The sequence below is a fragment of the Xyrauchen texanus genome, chromosome 30 (genome assembly GCF_025860055.1).
Source record: "Xyrauchen texanus isolate HMW12.3.18 chromosome 30, RBS_HiC_50CHRs, whole genome shotgun sequence".
Classification (NCBI taxonomy): domain Eukaryota; kingdom Metazoa; phylum Chordata; class Actinopteri; order Cypriniformes; family Catostomidae; genus Xyrauchen; species Xyrauchen texanus.
The window spans coordinates 39,672,235-39,691,521 of NC_068305.1; the positions used below are offsets into that span (position 1 = coordinate 39,672,235).

General features: G+C 40.3%; 1 protein-coding gene across 6 annotated transcripts in view; it reads left to right on the forward strand.

The window, feature by feature from the left end:
- LOC127623585 (gephyrin-like) overlaps positions 1 to 19,287 on the forward strand; it is a 96,613-nt gene extending 77,326 nt beyond the window's left edge. For 2 of the 6 annotated variants that reach the window (XM_052097977.1, XM_052097980.1), the window contains 15 exons: positions 995 to 1,057; positions 6,292 to 6,334; positions 6,945 to 7,082; positions 7,420 to 7,512; positions 7,605 to 7,660; positions 8,197 to 8,316; positions 8,451 to 8,509; positions 8,591 to 8,744; positions 10,507 to 10,628; positions 10,708 to 10,795; positions 11,306 to 11,379; positions 11,491 to 11,564; positions 11,684 to 11,787; positions 13,697 to 13,793; positions 16,028 to 19,287. In XM_052097977.1, coding sequence (XP_051953937.1) covers positions 995 to 1,057; positions 6,292 to 6,334; positions 6,945 to 7,082; positions 7,420 to 7,512; positions 7,605 to 7,660; positions 8,197 to 8,316; positions 8,451 to 8,509; positions 8,591 to 8,744; positions 10,507 to 10,628; positions 10,708 to 10,795; positions 11,306 to 11,379; positions 11,491 to 11,564; positions 11,684 to 11,787; positions 13,697 to 13,793; positions 16,028 to 16,161 — 1,419 coding nt within the window. In that variant the 3' untranslated portion in view covers positions 16,162 to 19,287. The remainder of the gene's footprint in view (positions 1 to 994; positions 1,058 to 6,291; positions 6,335 to 6,944; positions 7,083 to 7,419; positions 7,513 to 7,604; positions 7,661 to 8,196; positions 8,317 to 8,450; positions 8,510 to 8,590; positions 8,745 to 10,506; positions 10,629 to 10,707; positions 10,796 to 11,305; positions 11,380 to 11,490; positions 11,565 to 11,683; positions 11,788 to 13,696; positions 13,794 to 16,027) is intronic. The other 4 variants (XM_052097979.1, XM_052097978.1, XM_052097981.1 and 1 more) reach the window with 4 other exon arrangements.

Here is a 19,287-nt window from a genome sequence, read left to right on the forward strand (position 1 = left end):
ATTCATGCATTTGTTTTAGGTTGCTGATGTAGGTAATGCAGCTTAGCTAAAATCTTGTAAATGGTTCTTGTAGTTATTTAAAACAAACATGGCTCCATTTTTGGTATGGAATAACCATGTTTCATGATCCAATCAATTCATGATGGATAAAATCAAGACTTGCCCTACATGTTGTCCATGTTGAATATTCAGTTTTCATCTGAACAGAGGCGGGGTTACAATTTATGAGGCCCCAAGCATCCGACCAAGCCCGTCCCCATTTCGAAAAATGTTAAATGCTTAAAACATTACATAAAATGTGTTTTAAATCATAATTTTAAATCAATGGAAAAACAGAGCAGATGCATGCAAAAACACGCTCGGTGTGAACGGCCCCTAACTCATCCGTTCGCGCATAGCTGTGAGTGAGAGTGTGTGCACGAAACAAGTTCGGATGGCCTATATATATTTTTTTTATTTTTCATTCATTACAAACCTGAACCCTACTTAAAAAACTCACCTGTCCCGACCTCGGCAGCTTCTATCGTGAACCGCTCTAAGAGTGCTGACAACAGCGTATTTATGCATGTACCCAGAACATCATGTCACTCCTCATTAATTTTTTTGTGGAGTTTTCCTACCGGGTCGGAGGCCCCCCGATGTCTGGAGGCCCCACGCTCTAGTGGTTTGAGTGGTGGTTAAAACCGCTACTGCCTCTGAAATTCGTCACATTACAGTAAAATGTAATTTCATGTTGACTTCAAACTAGTTGTAATGCGAATGGCTACAAAGTTCTCTACAAAGCTTTACTTTAAGGTGTCTGTGTTTGTTGCTAGCACATGTAAAGATAAATATATTTAAATGTTTTTGAAATATGTACTAACAGACTCTTTTCTCTGTGTTGCTGTTTCTTTGTTGGATCAGTCTTTGAGTTGCCTGATGAGTTTTCTGTTGGATTGTTACTTTTGCTGCATCTATGTGATGGACTGATGTCTGATGACTTTATCTTCATAAGCTCCAGTGTAGGTTGGAGGTGCTAAAAGATGATCGACGTGGCCATAGGACCTTCAGTTCTCGAGTAACTATCCCAGACTATCCCATCAGCCATATCTACAGTATATCTATCTATCTATCTATCTATCTATCTATCTATCTATCTATCTATCTATCTATCTATCTATCATCATCTATCTATCTATCTATCTATCTAGCCATACCTACAGTATATACATCTATCTATCTATCTATCTATCTATCTATCTATCTATCTATCTATCATCTATCATCTATCTATCTATCTATCTATCTATCTATCTATCTATCTATCCCATCAGCCATATCTAGCACTATCTATCTATCTATCTATCTATCTATCTATCTATCTATCTATCTATCTATCTATCCCATCAGCCATACCTACAGTATATACATCTATCTATCTATCTATCTATCTCATCTATCTATCATCATCTATCTATCTATCTATCTATCTATCTATCTATCTATCCATCATCAGCCATATCTATCAGTATCTATCTATCTATCTATCTATCTATCTATCTATCCTCATCAGCCATATCTACAGTATATACATCTATCTATCTATCTATCTATCTATCTATCTATCTATCTAGCCATCAGCCATACCTACAGTATATATCTATCTATCTATCTATCTATCTATCTCCATCAGCCATACCTACAGTATATACTATCTATCTATCTATCTATCTATCTATCTATCTATCATCATCTATCTATCACCTATCAGCCATACCTACAGTATATACATCCATCTATCTATCTATCTATCCATCTATCTATCCATCAGCCATACCTACAGTATATACATCTATCTATCTATCTATCTATCTATCTATCTATCTATCTATCCCATCAGCCATACCTACAGTATATACATCTATCTATCTATCTATCTATCTATCTATCTATCTATCTATCTATCTATCTATCGCATCAGCCATACCTACAGTATATACATCCATCTATCTATCTATCTATCTATCTATCTATCCCATCAGCCATACCTACAGTATATACATCCATCTATCTATCTATCTATCCATCTATCTATCCCATCAGCCATACCTACAGTATATACATCTATCTATCTATCTATCTATCTATCTATCTATCTATCCATATCTATCAGTATATACTATCTATCTATCTATCTATCTATCTATCTATCCCATCAGCCATATCTACAGTATATACATCCATCTATCTATCTATCTATCTATCTATCTATCTATCTATCCCATCAGCCATACCTACAGTATATACATCTATCTATCTATCTATCTATCTATCTATCGCATCAGCCATACCTACAGTATATACATCTATCTATCTATCTATCTATCTATCTATCTATCTATCTATCTATCCCATCAGCCATATCTACAGTATATACATCTATCTATCTATCTATCTATCTATCTATCCCATCAGCCATATCTACAGTATATACATCTATCTATCTACCGTAATTTCCGGACTATTGAGCGCACCTGAATATAAGCCGCACCCACTGATTTTTAAATAAAATATCATTTTAAACATAAATAAGCCGCACCTGTCTATAAGCCGCAGGTGCCTACCGGTACATTGAAACAAATGAACTTTACTCAGGCTTTAACGAAACACGGCTTGTAACAAAAATAAATAGGCTTTAACGAAACACGGTGTGGCAGCGGGGCGTGGTCAAGCGCCCGTCCGGGAGAGAAAAGCGGTTAGGGCGCTTACACCTGAGCTAAATTATGTCTAACACCGGTGTCTAATTTCAGTAAGCATGGGGAGAGCGGCATAAAAAGGCAGCAGCCACAGAGCTGAGAGAGTGACACACGTCAGTCTAGTGTTGGCGCATAGAGGAATTGAGAAACTTTATAAAATTGATTGTAAACATTGCTGTGGCCATTAAAAGCCTTACCTGGAACGTCAAGTGCCCTGCTGAAAACTGTCACACTGGTGCCCGTGTTACAGTTTTCCCAAGAACATGTGAAGCAGGGCACTTGAAATTAGACACCGGTGTTAGACATAATTTAGCGCAGGTGTAAGCGCCCTTACAGCTTTTCTCTCCCGGACGGGCACTTGACCACGCCCCCGCTGCCACACACGGCTTGTAATAAAACATTTGCAGTAAATAGTAGCCTACCAAGAAAGTAATTGGTCACTATCTTCCTCGTCCTGGGCACTGAAACCACTGAAGTCATCTCCTTCGGTGTCGGAGTTGAATAGCCTCAGATTTTGTCTTTTTGCACTGAGTCAATTCCTCACGCTGCTGTTTCCAACGTCTTATCATCGACTCATTAAGACCAAGCTCCCGTGCAGCAGCTCTATTTCCTTTTCCAACAGCCAGATCAATCGCCTTCAACTTGAAAGCTGCATCATATGCATTTCTCCATGTCTTTGCCATGGTGAGGGTGACAAAATTACTACCGTAATCAGAATGATGGGAAGTTTGAGCGCGCTCGATTTAATCTAAACAGTAAACAAAAAAAGTTGTTTTGACCTTAACCCGTTCGGCAATTTCATTGGTCTAATGAAAGCTTCACGCTGCCGAAAAACTGAGCACGTCACAGAATATTTTTATTTTTATTTTTTTTTTATAAAATTTGAAAGCGGGAAAAATCCATATATTAGCCGCGTCATTGTATAAGCCGCGAGGTTCAATGCGTGGGAAAAAAGTTGCGGCTTATAGTCCGGAAATTACGGTATCTATCTATCTATCTATCCCATCAGCCATACCTACAGTATATACATCTATCTATCTATCTATCTATCTATCTGTAGGTTGTTATTTGCTCTGCTCATCACAATTGTTTGGTTTAAATCTCTCTTTCTGGCTTCATGTCATTTTATTATTCTCTTTGCATTTATTGTTCTCTTTTTTAGCTTTTTCATATAGTTTTTGGATGGATTTTTAGGGTTAGTGATTTGAACAAACACTAACGTTAGTGTATTACCTGCCCCGTGCTACAGAAATGAACGATGCCTCAATCAATCGGCTTGTTGAGATGAGGTGTGCTATTATTTTTTCTAAGAGATCACAGTTCCAGATTTTGCCTGCCGGATAATAAAACAGGTGAAAAAATCCCATCAATTTACAATTAAGGAGTGACTCGAGTCTGATTGGGGGTGGACTATTCTGACTTGGATGAGAAAGCAAACAACCAATAACACCCTAGCAACTCCCATGATGCAACCACCCATAATTCACAAAAGTTTTGATTGGTTGAAATGACTGATATTTGTCATTTCAACAAAGTGAAATGCACTTGTTAATATTGAAAATGCCAGCTTGGTCTCATAATCACGTTATTATACCTACATTTTTCCTAAATGTTTCTTGGTGAAATGAACACTAGAGGCTCACTTACTCACTTTCACACAAAACACGAGTAAAACGGCAGATTGTCAGTTAATAAACATTTACTTTTCACCCTGTTCCTCACACAATGCTCTGTCATTACATCAAAACACTTTTACTAAAGCGTGTGACTTATTTTAATGTTTGCATTACATAACCAACTACATTTAAAGCATGTTCGAGTGTGATCAAGTTTGTATCAGTTTGCGCGGTTGCTCAACTGATACAGCGTTGCACTTGTGATGTAAAGGAGTGGGGTACAAGTCCTGAAGAACAAGGAAGTCGACATGTGAGCCGAAAGTGTCATAGAAGCTCAACAAAATGACATTGTTGTGTTTTTTTATCTCACATTCGCTTTTTCTGGCACTATCCGTTTAAGGTTAGGTTTAGGTTAAGGGTAGGAAGGTCGATTTTGTTGATTTAAAACTCAACAGAGCATTAACCTCCCCTGTTTTGAAGAAAATTTCACTCGCTTTTAGCGCCTCCCAGTGGACATTTCACCTCGGAACTGTCGCGATACATGTAAGGAACCACTTAATATCACTTGGCAACAAATGTCGCCACAGTCACGTCATTTTCAGGACATCAGGCAAGAAGCTGAAACTACAGAAATGATGAAAGTACAATTCCTGAATGGAACGTTTCTGTTTGTTTATTTTTATTAAAAAAAAGTTATTGTGTTTAGAGGCTTATTTTAGGTGTATTACCTTACTGCTATTTCAGCTCTTCTCTAAATCTGTTTCGATCTCTCACGAGCTGTGTGGGGTTCTGGGTTTCCATCTCATGCTCTTAGAATTGTCTTTTTCTCTCTTTCGGTTCTTCGATCTTTCTTCACTAGATGCTTTTTCTCGGCCTGTGGTTTTTATCACTCCATCTCTCTCTCTCTCTCTCTCTCTCTCTCTCTCTCTGTCTCGAACTGTAGAGCACTGGAGAGTTTATTATGTCCACTTTACAACTGATTATAGGGCAGTTAGTCCAATCATCAAGTGACAGGAATCATCGCTTTTAAGTAGAGTTGTGTTGTATGTTTATGTTACAGACAGAGCAACAGGAGACAAGAAGTGTGTCATTAAATAGGAAAGACGTATGATATAAGTATTAGACAAATCCTGGATTTATCAATATCATAAAAAGGGTCTGAGATCTTTATAAAATCAGAACGTAGAGTACATCAGATCATATTTTTCCTATCAGAAAACTTAAATGATATTTTCTGTTGTACGAAAGCCCTGAACCGCAAAGTGAAAAAAAAAAAATGGTGAAAAAAAAATATGATAAAAATTGTGAGTAGTAGTGAAATGGTGGAAGAAAAAAATTTTGGAAGAGAAAAAAATTAAATAAATACTAAATATTTTTTTTGCCATAAGTTACTTTACACTTGCAAGTCAAATTTCAAAAGGAACTGGGAATTTTTTCTTTTTTTCCCCACCTTGCGGTTCAGGGCTTCTGTACTATTGAGTGGTATTACTTTCAATGCATCAATATAATATTGACAATATAGCAAATTTTACTGCTTTTAGGAAACAGTTCCTACATAATAAAAGTATTAAAGACACTTTTTTATTTTGATAAGTGTCCTCCTTTTGCTAGACATGTAAACTAAGGTCTTGGTCTTGGTAAGCTGGTACTATATATTGTATTTTAGTACAGTTTGAGCTCCGTATCGACCAGCCAGCATCTAGGATCAGTTTTGTGATAGAGTTTATATTAGTTATAGTAGTTATTTATTCTCCAGAATCTCAGCTGCTCATCTGTGTAGTTATTTCTGTCTGTTTCCCTTCATGACATCACAGAACTCTCGGAATGTTCGTGTCCGGGTTTCATAACGTTGTACATTTAACGTCCTCTGTAGCACAAATCTCATGAAAGCTCAATGAAAACATGTAATGAGTTTTAACTTTAACTTTTTCTTTTTTCAGGTTCAGTCACGATGCAGCAGCAAGGAGAATATCTTAAGAGCAAGTATGTTGCTTTGGAAAATCACTGGTTATTTGTTTCTTGTGCATCATGTCTGACTGTCAAACACAATCAAAACATTCAATGCATGTTCATATTAAAGTGGCGTAAATTATGTTTTTTATTATTATTATTATTATTATTATTATTATTATTATTATTGGATTTACCTTTTTTGGACATCCTGCAATGACCAAACTTTCAAAAAAGCGTTCAAATTATATTTAACTAACTTTATAAACATTTATAAATGTTCACTCACCATTACTTAGCATTGGTTAGCATCTTTAAAAGGCCATTTTACATAAAGTGACCTTTTTTAATTGTAAAGAAAAAGTAAATTTTCATGGCAAAACTAATAAGTAATAAAAAAAAATCTATGAATTATGTTTAGTTTCCAATTTTTGATGTGGAATAAATTAAAACTACTAAAATGTGCGGGTGCGTGCGTGTGTGTTTGTATGTGGGGGGTTGCCTGCGTATGTGCGTGTGTGTGTGTGTGTGTGTGTTTAGATCACTCTAAAGCAATGTGGCAAAATCAATGTGTCAGTGTGTCCAGTCGAAGTGCTTTTATTTTAATTTGATATTTGCAGTATTTAATGGTGTGTATTTGTAGGTCACAGTGCGGTGGACATCACCAAAGTGGCTCGGAGACACCGTATGTCCCCGTTTCCTCTCACCTCTATGGACAAAGCCTTCATCACTGTGCTAGAGATGACTGCTACCCTGAGTACTGAAATCATCAACTACAGAGGTAAACACACACACACACACACACACACACTATTTTACGTTCTTTATACATGCAATAAAATGTAAATGTGTACATACTGTACATAAACATGTACTTTATTTAATATATGTACATCTGTACATTTTTATTTAGTTTTTGGTTATTGCATTGTTGTTGTTTTGAGGCAGTGATCTTTATGTTTTTAATGTGTAATAACGTTTTTTGCAAGCCAGTGTTGCATACATCTGCATTGTTAATGCTCAGTTTGTGTTGCATTTGTTGCCCTCTTAATTATCATACCTTAATAAACAAACTTAAGAAATGAATGGATCTTTTTCTCTTGTTGTTGTTGGTTTAGACGGCATGGGTCGAGTTCTGGCTCAGGACGTTTATGCCAAAGATAACCTGCCTCCATTTCCTGCCTCTGTTAAAGATGGTTACGCTGTAAGAGGTGAGAAATACTTCAGATACCCTCACCTCTTCTATCTTAATGCTTGCAGATTTTGTCATGTCTTGCTAATGGACTCGTATGTGTTCTAACAGCAGCTGATGGTCCCGGTGACAGATTTATTATCGGCGAGTCTCAAGCTGGTGAACAGGTGAGAGAATGATTCACATGGATAATTGAGTTTCATAACAAGAAGAGGGGAGTTTCTGTCACCAATCTGTGAAATGAAGTGTTGACCCTTTAGGTTAAAGGGATAGTTCACCCAGAAATGAAAATCCTCTCCTCATACCATCCCAGATGTGTATGACTTTCTTTCTTCTGCAGAACACAAATGAAGATTTTTGGTTAAATATCTCTGCTGTGTAGGTCCATTAATGTCACCATTCACTTGCATTGTATAGACCTACAGAGCTGAGATATTCTTCTACAAATCCTCATTTGCTCACAATACCATCCACAAGTTCATAAGTCGTGCACTATGTGTAATTTAATGAGATTGTCCTCCGCCACCCGGACTGAGGCGAGTAACCACGCCACCACGAGGACCTACTAAGTAGTGGGAATTGGGCATTACATAATTGGGAATGTAGATTTTACTGTAGATAGGAGTAGCCACTTGCATGGCATCTTTTAGATGAAATTATGAAAGAGAGCTAATTATGAAGGTAATTATTGCTGTGTTGTCAGCCCACACACACTGTGATGCCAGGTCAGGTGATGCGGGTGACGACGGGTGCACCCATTCCATGCGGGGCGGATGCCGTGGTGCAGATAGAAGACACAGAACTGTTGCGGGAATCTGATGACGTAAGTTTCACGCACCATTTCTTTTTGATTTTAATACAGTGCAATAATGAATAAGTCAACGCGTCAAAGAGGCTTTGGCATAAACGTGCACTATGAGAGAGTTTTCCATTTATTTAAATGATTTTGTTTCTCAGGGCACAGAAGAGCTTGAGGTCAGAATTCTGGTTCAAGTGCGTCCCGGTCAAGACATCAGGTAATGTCTCAGCGAGGTGAAAGAGAACAGTTTACAGAATGTCTCAGATGTGTCTAAAAGCGTCTGTCCCGTGTGCTACAGGCCCATCGGTCATGACATTAAGCGTGGTGAATGTGTGCTGGCTAAAGGCACTCATATGGGCCCGTCTGAAATCGGTCTGCTGGCTACAGTCGGTGTCACTGAGGTGGAAGTGCAGAAGTTTCCTGTCATAGCTGTCATGTCTACAGGCAACGAGGTGAAAACACTCAAACAGTACTTCTCAGGACGGGTGTCGCCAGACTTCTGTGTCATCCGGGACTCAGCCCACAGGCAGTATTATAATATAACAAGAAGAAAAATCCTTCCTTCCATGACCATGACCATCCTACCTGTCAAATATGAATTATATTAAACTCAACACTGACGCCGGTTCAGAACTTCATATGAGCAAAGCCAGGTGCGCAATAAACAGATCAAACACATTATTTTATTTAAATTGCGAATCAAAGCGAGAACCTGTCTGCTCACAGGGGGTGGCCGTGGCCACCATGTACCGAAGCCTGGCCACCCCAATGGCCACCCCACTCGCAATTGCTGTTTTAGTCATTTTGGGGCACAATTTAGTTCTTTAGAGGTAAATCATCTCTGTACAAATGTACAATCTTAACATATGCGCACACCAAGGTCACCAAACCTCTCCATCCTGGGTGGTATTGTACCGGGGCCACGATTTAACTACATCCGCTACGTCCATTTCTAGCATTAATGAAGCTGCTCTGCATCCGTTCTAGTTGTGATATTGACTAATAATTTGGCATGCCCAATTCCCAAAGCGCTCTTAAGTACCCGTGGTGGTGTAGTGACTCAATCCGGGTGGCGGAGGACGAATCTCAGTTGCCTCCGTGTCTGAGACGTCACCGCGCATCTTATCATGTGGCTTGTTGAGCGCGTTACCGCGGAGACCTAGCACATGTGGAGGCTTCACGCTATTCTCTGCGGCATCCACGCACACAACTCACCACGCCCCCCCACCGAAAGCAAGAACCACATTATAGCGATCACGAAGAGGTTACCCCATGTGACTCTACCCTCCCTAGCAACCGGGCCAATTTGGTTGCTTAGGAGACCTGGCTGGAGTCACTCAGCACACCCTGGATTCAAACGCGTGACTCCAGATGTGGTAGTCAGCATCTTTACTCGCTGAGCTTCCCAGACCCCACTAATCTCAAAATCGTAATTTTTTATTTTATATAACGTGGCAATAAAATGCCATTGTGGGATCACGAGTAAAGATAAAAATAACGTACATTTATTTTAACGCATCTCGAAACACCTGCGTTGTGTTTCACGACTAAATATAATAATTAGACATCAAGTTCAATTCCATCTGATTTTAAACTTTCAAGTCAAGACACTCCAAAGACTCATAAGAGTCATTCGTTTGGGAATCAGGCTAAACTGGTCAAACTGTATGTGTCATGCTGTAGAATCAAAAGATCCGACTCATAAGAGTATTTCGTTCAGGAATCGGACTACAATAGTTGAAAAGAATCAACTCATTAGACTCAATCATTCGGGACTACAGTGGTCGCACTGTATGTTTTGCGCTGTAGATTAAAAAGAACTGACTCATAAGAGTCAATTGTTCAGGAATCAGACTACACTGGTCACGCTGTTTGTTTCGCTCTTTAGATTCAAAAGAACCAGCTCATAAGAGTCATTTGTTCGGGGATTGGACTGCACTGATCGCACTGTATGTTTCACTCTTGTAGATTCAAAGGAACCAACTCATAAGATTAATTAGCTCAGGAATAGGGCTACACTGGTCGCCTTGTATGTTTCGCAGGACTGATTCAATAAGGGTATTGCGGTGCCGCTGAATGGTCAAAGTATTTTAGAACAGTGTTGCATCCGCATCGCCACAAGAATGCACGTACGAGAGCCGTATTTGTATTTGTATTTAGAACCGTTTCTTGGTTCCCAGCCTGAGCATTTCCATCCGTTTCTCGTCCTCTCAGCTGCTGAACCCAGAAGATGATTTACACCCCGGTAAGATCAGAGATTCAAACCGCTCAACGCTGTTGGCAACCATACAGGAGCACGGCTACCCCACCATCAACCTGGGCATTGTAGGAGACAAGTGAGCAGCTTTCGCTATTATAAACAAGAAAATACATTATCATCTGTTGTCATGGTAACTGCTCTATTGGTATTCTCAGCCCGGATGACCTGTTAAATGCTCTGAATGAGGGAATCAGTCGTGCTGATGTCATCATCACCTCAGGGGGTGTGTCCATGGGGGAAAAGGTACAAATTGTCCCATTTGTTCTATTTAGTCAACAGCTTTGTAAAGACAAAGCAAAATATTTGCTATGATGATGTGCCAAATGCAATTTATAAAGTTATGCAAGTGTAAAATGCCAATGGCTCTATGCCCAGACAAACTTTGTGGTTATGTGTCCAAGAGTTCACTGTAGGACCCACTGCTTTACACTGACATCTAGTGGCTGGATGATAATCTATACTAATTTCCTGCCATCAACCACTTGCGGTTTTTGCAGAAAACCTAATGAATGCCTATATATTCAACGTGCAAACTCATTTAGATGCCTGTATGTTTTATTTCCACATATAAAAATGGCCCAAATCAGAACTTTAAATATTTGTAACATAGGACTCATTTTTGAAGTTCACACTGTCATCCAAAAAAGCAGATCAGTGACGTCCTGCAAGAGAAAAGCAGATTTGGGCCGCATTCGACTGTGATGTGAACGTAGCCTTAGTTTATGAGCATTTTAACCGGTTCTGTTTTCACAGGATTACCTGAAGCAGGTACTTGAAATAGACCTGCACGCTCAGATACACTTTGGACGTGTCTTCATGAAACCAGGGTGAGTCTTTGAAGAACTGGATGACATCTGGGTAATTCCCATTTATATTCAGTGTCAAAACCGTGAAAGCAGATCCACACGGGTATTGAGCTTTAATTTGTCTTCTGTTAGTCTGCCCACAACATTTGCCACAGTTGACATGGACGGGTCTCGAAAACTGATCTTTGCTCTGCCAGGTAGGGACGGTGAGAGAGTTTATTGGTGTATTTTTCCACAATACACACTTGTATTGACTATTTTTCTTAGTTTAGTGAGTAGATTCTTTCAGCTAAAATCAATGTACACTTTCTTTTGTGTTTCTCAGGTAATCCCGTGTCGGCGGTTGTAACGTGTAACCTCTTCGTCATTCCTGCCTTGAGGAAGATGCAGGGAATCTTGGATCCTCGACCCACCATCATCAAAGCCAGGGTAAGAGAGAGACCACCACAGAGAGGGCTGGACTGGCAATCTGGAATACCGGGCATTTTCCCGGTGGGCCGACGCACTTTGGGGCCGAATGTGCATAAGCAAAAATGAGCCGCCGGGTTATGAGAACGGACCACAAAACGCCGCCGCGGTGCCCAACGCCAAACCCCCCCACCCAAACAACTTTTGGGCCAGTTGCCATGTAAAATCCCGGGCTGATTTCTCTTCCCAGTCCAGCCCTGACCACAGAAAACTATTTTGACTCATTTATTTTGAAATACAAGCTAGCAATGTGTTTGTAACCGTATGACGGGAAAGGAGGAGGCGGGAACCAGCTAAACACTCAAAGTAATATTTAATGTTAAATTAAAACATATAGACACATGTAACACAGTTAAGGATGGGAAAGGAGGAGGCGAGAACCGGCTTGTCAACATAAATCATAATTTAATGCAAATTTAAACCAAAAGTGCAAACATAAACACACACACGACGGACATGCCCGTAATTCTCTTTCTCTCTCGAACCATCGTCACCGGCCGCCTTTATCCCTCGCGCGTCTCATCAGGCCGATTGGGGACCGGGTGCGCGATATTCCGACCCGGCCCTGCCCCCCTCCGCTCCACACTCCTCCCGGCGTTATCTCAGGCCGGGGTGCCACCGGCATGACATACATTCCCCTCCATCCCTGGGGCGGGGTGTATCTTGTGTCCCGTATGGTCATCCCCGCCTTCCTCGCCCTGGGAGGAGACTGGAGGGGAAGACAACAACAACAAAAAAACAAAATAGGTGAGGGAAAAGGCCAACACGGTGCGAAAGAGAGAGAGAGAGAGAGAGAGAGAAAAAGCTCATTCACCGGTTCTCTGATGTACCGTTGCGTGGTCCTCGAACACTCCTCCACACTCAGGCGGACGACAGCCGCTACAACCCCGGGCGAACCGGTGTCAAACCTTCGACCCCCAGCGGGCAGAACGCCCCTCCGCATTTCTGGCAGCAAATGGGGACATTCCTCCGCCCCCGGCAGCGGCTCCCTTGCTCCAGGCGGTCAGAGGTGTCCAGTCCCCACTTTCATCCACGGACGGCGGCCATTCCCCGCATCCTGGCGGTCGGGCTACTCCGTCACACGGCAGATGGCAGCGGCGCTCCCCTGGGTGGACGGCAGTGTCGAGGGCATCCCTCCTCGTTCCCGGGCTTTCGGCACCAATATAACACAGTTAATGATGGGCAAGGAGGAGGCGAGAACCAGCTTGTCAACATAAATCATAATTTAATGCCAACTTAAACCAAAAGCACAAACATAAACACACACACACGACGGACATGCCCATAATTCTCTCTCTCTCGGACCATCGTCACCGGCCGCCTTTATCTCTCGCGCGCCTCATCAGGCCGATTGGGGACCGGGCGCGTGATATTCCGACCCGGCCCCGCCCCCCCTCCGCTCCACAACACACACACATGGCAGCTGCGTGTGGCTCTCTCTCTCCCGAACTGCCACATCCAGCAGCCTTTATCCCTCTCCTCGGCTCATTAGCCTGATCGGGCTGGCCCGGCCCCCCTCCTCGTCACAGCGTTGGATTAAGGCTCTTAAAATGGAAATAAATGCAATAAATGTGAAATTCACATTGTTATATACTTCTAAAGGCATGTATTGTATGATTCTTGTTTAGTATTCACACTGCGCTCAAACCTGGTTTAATATTTTGGGCTGTGAAATGTAAACTTGCACTCAATGCGTTGAAAATTCTATACATGCTAGTGAAAATGAATGACATTTTAATGATAACTTTTCTAGCTGTTATCATTGTAAATGTAATATTTAAATAAAATAAAAATAAAATATTTGTAGGTGTCAGTCAAATTGTCATTGTGAGAGCATCTGTCAAAATCTTGCTTTATGGTTTGTTTCCAGTTGTCATGTGACGTGAAGTTAGATCCGCGGCCTGAGTATCACCGCTGTATTTTAACATGGCACCATCAGGAACCTCTGCCGTGGGCACAGAGCACAGGTAAATAAAACACTGGATGACTGTGATTTGACCAAGTAGGACATCTTTCTTAAGATTAACATCCTTGTTGTTCCTGGAACAATATTCCAACATGTTTGTCTTGTTTTCCAGTAAAATTATCTAAACATCAGTTACTTGAGGGGCAAAAGTAAGAAGCACATTTGGGTGTTTTTCCACACATTCGGACACTATCATGTCACAGGGGTTTATTTATTTATTATAATTTCTTTATATATATATATATATATATATATATATATATATATATATATTATTATTATTATTATATATATATTTTTTTTGCTATATAAAGGTCACATTAAATCTGACCTTCATCATTTATTCTTAGTACTTTTACATTTTATTTTATTTATTTATTTTTAGCCCTGTCCCAGACCCAGATTTTCAATATTAAACTGTGAAAGTCCCGTGAAATGATTACATGTTTAAAAGTATGGTCATCTAAACCAAGAGTGAAATAAACATAAACCATTTCAATATTTATTGCACGAAACGTATTTCTAGTTTTCGAAATATTACGATTACATTTTAACAACTCCAAACCAAGTGTGCCGCACAAGCCCTCAAAAGTGAAGCCAAAACGTCTCGATCGCCCCCCGGTGACTGGTCCTAGTATAGGTCATAAACCCCGCCTCCCCATGTTATTCAACGGGACGTGAGACCTACTAAACAATTAAATTACACTTCACATATCTTTTTTCCAAAGATAGTTTCTGTCATTTACTGTCGTTTCTATCATGTTGATGTCATTTCAAGTGTTTGTTTTCAAAATAAGTTTGTTTTTGGTTATTTGATGCTATAAAAACGGTGCTGTGACATCATGATTGACAGCTGTGATTGACAGGTTCTCACTGAAGTAGTCACTGAAGCACCAACTGACTTTTTTCGGGATCTTCAGAGGACTGAGGAGATTGGAGCTTTAAATGTAATATCTAAATTTCTATAATTAATTATTTCACACCATCATAAGTCAATAAGTCAAAAGTGCAGGGGCGTGTGCTTGCGATTGATTCAGTGAGAGTGAGGGCGGGGCCTTGATTTCGTGGCTTTACTTCCTGCTCACTACTGCGCAGGTCTGGTCCAGAAATCGCAACTGCGCAGACTCGAGTCCCAAGATGTCAGCGCCATATCGGGACACTGGCGGCTTCAGTTCTCACCAATGGAAAAGAGTGAAGGGGCGTCGTCCATCTTTTATTACAGTCTATGCTCCAAACCCTTTTGCCCCTAATAATGTGTCTTAAAGTGTACCTGTCAACCAAGTGGACCAAAGTGTCAGTGAAGAGCATGCTTGAGATGAAATATGGGAACAAGGGAAATATCACTTATGAGCAGAATATCTTCATTGCTCGTTATTTCCAGTCAAACTGTAATTTTGTCAAATTATGCAATAAAGTGTAAAAATATTATTTAATTGTGTGTATTGAGGATACATAAAATGTTATCTATGAAATTAGCCAAAGGAGTTAACCATTTTATTTCAAAAAGGCAAAAAATGTCATTTCCATTACAGAATTCTATTAAACACAATTCACTGAAATTACACAATGGTGGGAATTTTCATGTCTTTCAGAAGAAGAAAAAAAATGACATAAATCTCCTGTAATGCATAAACACACACACTGTAGAACACTGTTAGTAGTGCACTATGCTAAAAGTGCCCAAAGTTGATGAAACACCCATAAATTCTTATTAAGTCTTATTATCTCACAAATTGTGCTTCTAATAAATCCATCTTGTTTTAAAGATGTTTAGGTATCAGGGGGTCTGGGTAGCTTAGCGAGTATTGATGTTGACTATCACACATGGAGTCGCGAGTTCGAATCCAGGGCGTGCTGAGTGACTCCAGCCAGGTCTCCTAAGCAACCAAATTGGCCCGGTTGCAAGGCAGGCTAGTGTCACATGGGGTAACCTCCTCGTGGTCATGATTAGCGGTTCTCGCTCTCAGTGGGGCGTGTGGTGAGTTGTGTGTGGATCGTGGAGAGTAGCATGAGCCTCCACATGCTGTGAGTCTCCGCGGTGTCATGCACAACGAGTCACGTGATAAGATGCACGGATTGACGGTCTGAGAAGCGGAGGCACTTGTCCTCCGCCACACGGATTGAGTTGAGTAACCGCGCCACCACGAGGACCTACTTACTGGAAAACAATAGAAAAATTCTGATTAAGAAAATCGCCCGTTGTGGTGCAAATACTATGAATGTTTTTTTCTCCAGGGAATCAGGTTAGCAGCCGACTGATGAGCATGCGCAGCGCTAACGGACTCCTGATGCTACCTCCCAAAACCGAGCAATACGTGGAGCTGCACAAGGGTGAAGTCGTCGACGTCATGGTCATCGGCCGTCTATGATGTCATCACAGAGGGACAGAGAGCGAGGGCGGTTCACGGTGCATGTTCACATATCATTGACTGTAATATGCAACGGCACAGCTAGTTTCTATTGATTTGGATGAACGCTGAAGTATAGTCATCATCTTCATCGAGAAACTAGATCTGTATGATTAAAAAAAGTAATTTAAAGATTGTATTATTTCAAACAAAGAAAAAAATATAACTTTTAAATTATAAAATCGTATTATAAAAAGAGATTTATTCTGTATTGTTAATATTATTACCGCATTTTCTCATTACTATTATTATTATTATTGTTATATTAATGCAACTTTGTTCTTTTCATTGCAATTTCTTTGTGTGTTTGATGCTAGATCTTATAGCTGTAGCATTTTAATAGAAAACAGTAGGTGGCCGTCAGGAAAACAAAGAAAGTTCCAGTTTTTAATGTAAAAATAGACGAAAAGGAATGAGACTGCTTTTGTTTTCAAACGTGGGGGACAAACACGACATCTTGTCACCTGGACACTGGACGGCGCCATTTTTTGTCATTGACGGGACACCTTCTTCTTTTCCTCTCATTAGTACGCATCATTATGACATCACAAAGAGCTTTGCTTGTTGTTTATCTCGTGATTCTTGTTTGTGTGCGCAGTGCCAAATGCGTGAGTGCCCATCGGTCCTGCCCGGGGGAACACGGGCCTAGTCACCTGATCCCTGAAGCTTCCTTATAATCACATGACCTGGTGTAGCCCCGCCCCCATCCCCCAGGGGGTGGAGTCACAGGCGAACATTTATTAGAATATATTTAAAAAGACGAAAAAGAAAAATAACAGCTTATTTAAGTGCTGACTGCCTTTTTAATCAACTACACAAAAATGTACAGTATATAAAAATAAGAATCGAATTGTACAGATAAAAGTGACCAGCACTCCTGCGGAATATGACCAAGCGATGAGGAGACATTGAACAAATCTGTATCATAACATTTTCTGTAATGATAAGAACCTAATGAGAGAGACAACAAAAATAAAATCCTTGATCATTATATAAAATATATAAAAATAGCATTGTGGAATTTTCTTGTAATAAAATAAATAAAAACATAATTCCTTAACGTGTGTGATTTCAACATTTTACGTAACTGATCAACCTATGCAGTTTTTTTGGATAGTTAATCTTTATGGTTGACATCTTTATATCTTCATTTTTCCACTGTTATTTTTGTACAATCCTTTGGACTTTACACTACAATAGAGCGCAACAGTTATATCTTCTAAACCTTTAAAGACAGACCTACCGAGAGCTCCGCAGTCATGCTTTTCGAAGTCATGTTTAATAGCGGAATTCCTGGTGAAGAACTACACTACCCATGATCCTGAGGAGAAATCCACCAATCAGAGAACCGCAGCCAACAAAGTGTGCCAAAAGAGCTCTGCAGCAGCCAAGGTGTTCAAAATATGCATCGGTTAGCTCAGTGATAAAGACGTTGACTATCACACCTGGAGTCATGAGTTCGAATCCAGTGCGTGCTGAGTGACTCCAACCAGGTCTCCTAAGCAACCAAATTGGCCCGGTTGCTAGGGAGGGTAGAGTCACATGGGGTAACCTCCTCGTGGTCACTATAATGTGGATCGCTCATGGTGGTGCGCGTGGTGAGTTGTGCATTTATGCCACGGAGAATAGTGTGAAGCCTCCACATGGTAAGATGCGCGGATTGACAGTCTCAGACGTGGAGGCAACTGAGATTCGTCCTCCGCCACCCGTTTTGAGGCGAGTCACTACGTCGCCACAAGGACTTAGCGTGCATTGGGAATTGGGCATTCCAAATTGGGGAGAAAATCAGAGGGTATTGACGCTGACTATCACCCCTGTAGTCGCGAGTTTGAATCCAGGGTGTGCTGAGTGACTCCAGCCAGATCTCCTAAGCAACCAAATTGGCCCGGTTGCTAGGGAGGGTAGAGTCACATGGGGTAACCTCCTTGTGGTGGTGATTAGTGGTTCTCGCTCTCAATGAGTCGTGTGTGGATCGTGGAGAGTATCATGAGCCTCCACATGCTGTGAGTCTCCGCGGTGTCATGCACGACAAGTCACGTGATAAAATGCATGGATTGACGGTCTCAGAAGCGGATGCAACTGAGACTTGCCCTCCTCCAGTCAGATTTACAAATACTTCTTGGCTTCAAATCAAAGGTTGCAATGTTGTGATTCACGTCGGTTCTTGTTGGTTTGGTTAATTGCTCGCAACTCTTTTATGAAGGATTTTATTAAATCCCTATGGAGAAAAATAGATGGGAAAAATACTTCCGGAGCCAAGACAGACACTGTTGCGCTCTATTTTTGTAAAAGTTGAGAAAATATTATGAGATTATTTACTTGTCTTTCCACCGTGTTTTAAAAAGGGTACAAATGATGTCACTTTTCATGCCATGTTGATTTTAAAGGTAACACTATACAGTGAGGTTGAATTCCTTAACATTGGTTAACTACATAACTTAACATGAACTAGCAATGAACAATACTTTTAAAACACATAATGATCCTGGTTCATGTTGATTTCATCATGTAATAATACATGTTTAAAATTCAAAGTAGTATGTTACATTGGTTAATGCATTATGAACTAACAATGAACAATTGTATTTTTATAAATGAACATGAATCAAGATTAATAAATGTTTTAAGAAAATTGTGTTCATTGTTAGTTCTTTAATGTAAACCTACTGTAATGTTAACACATAGAAACGTAAATAAAGCGTCACCATTTTATGTCTGATTATAGTTTATCAATCATATCTAGAAAAACAACATGGGATTTGTGCATTTACTACTTGAAATGATGAATTGAACAACAGTTCACGGAAGCATATATATAGTGTAAATCACATATTAACTCAGTGTCCTTATTGTTTTTATGGACATGGTCAATTACATCTCCAGCTGTAGAATCAGATATTGATTAGATGTTGAAGACTAACAGCTTCATGCAACTCAAACCCATGGCAATGTCATGTTGAGAGAGGATTACTGAACTCATGAGGTCACTGCCAGAATCCTGATCCACTTTAACATCAGACACCTGAGCTACGAACACTCACACATCCACTGGACCTGTGTGAAAACACAACTGGAATTATTACCCAC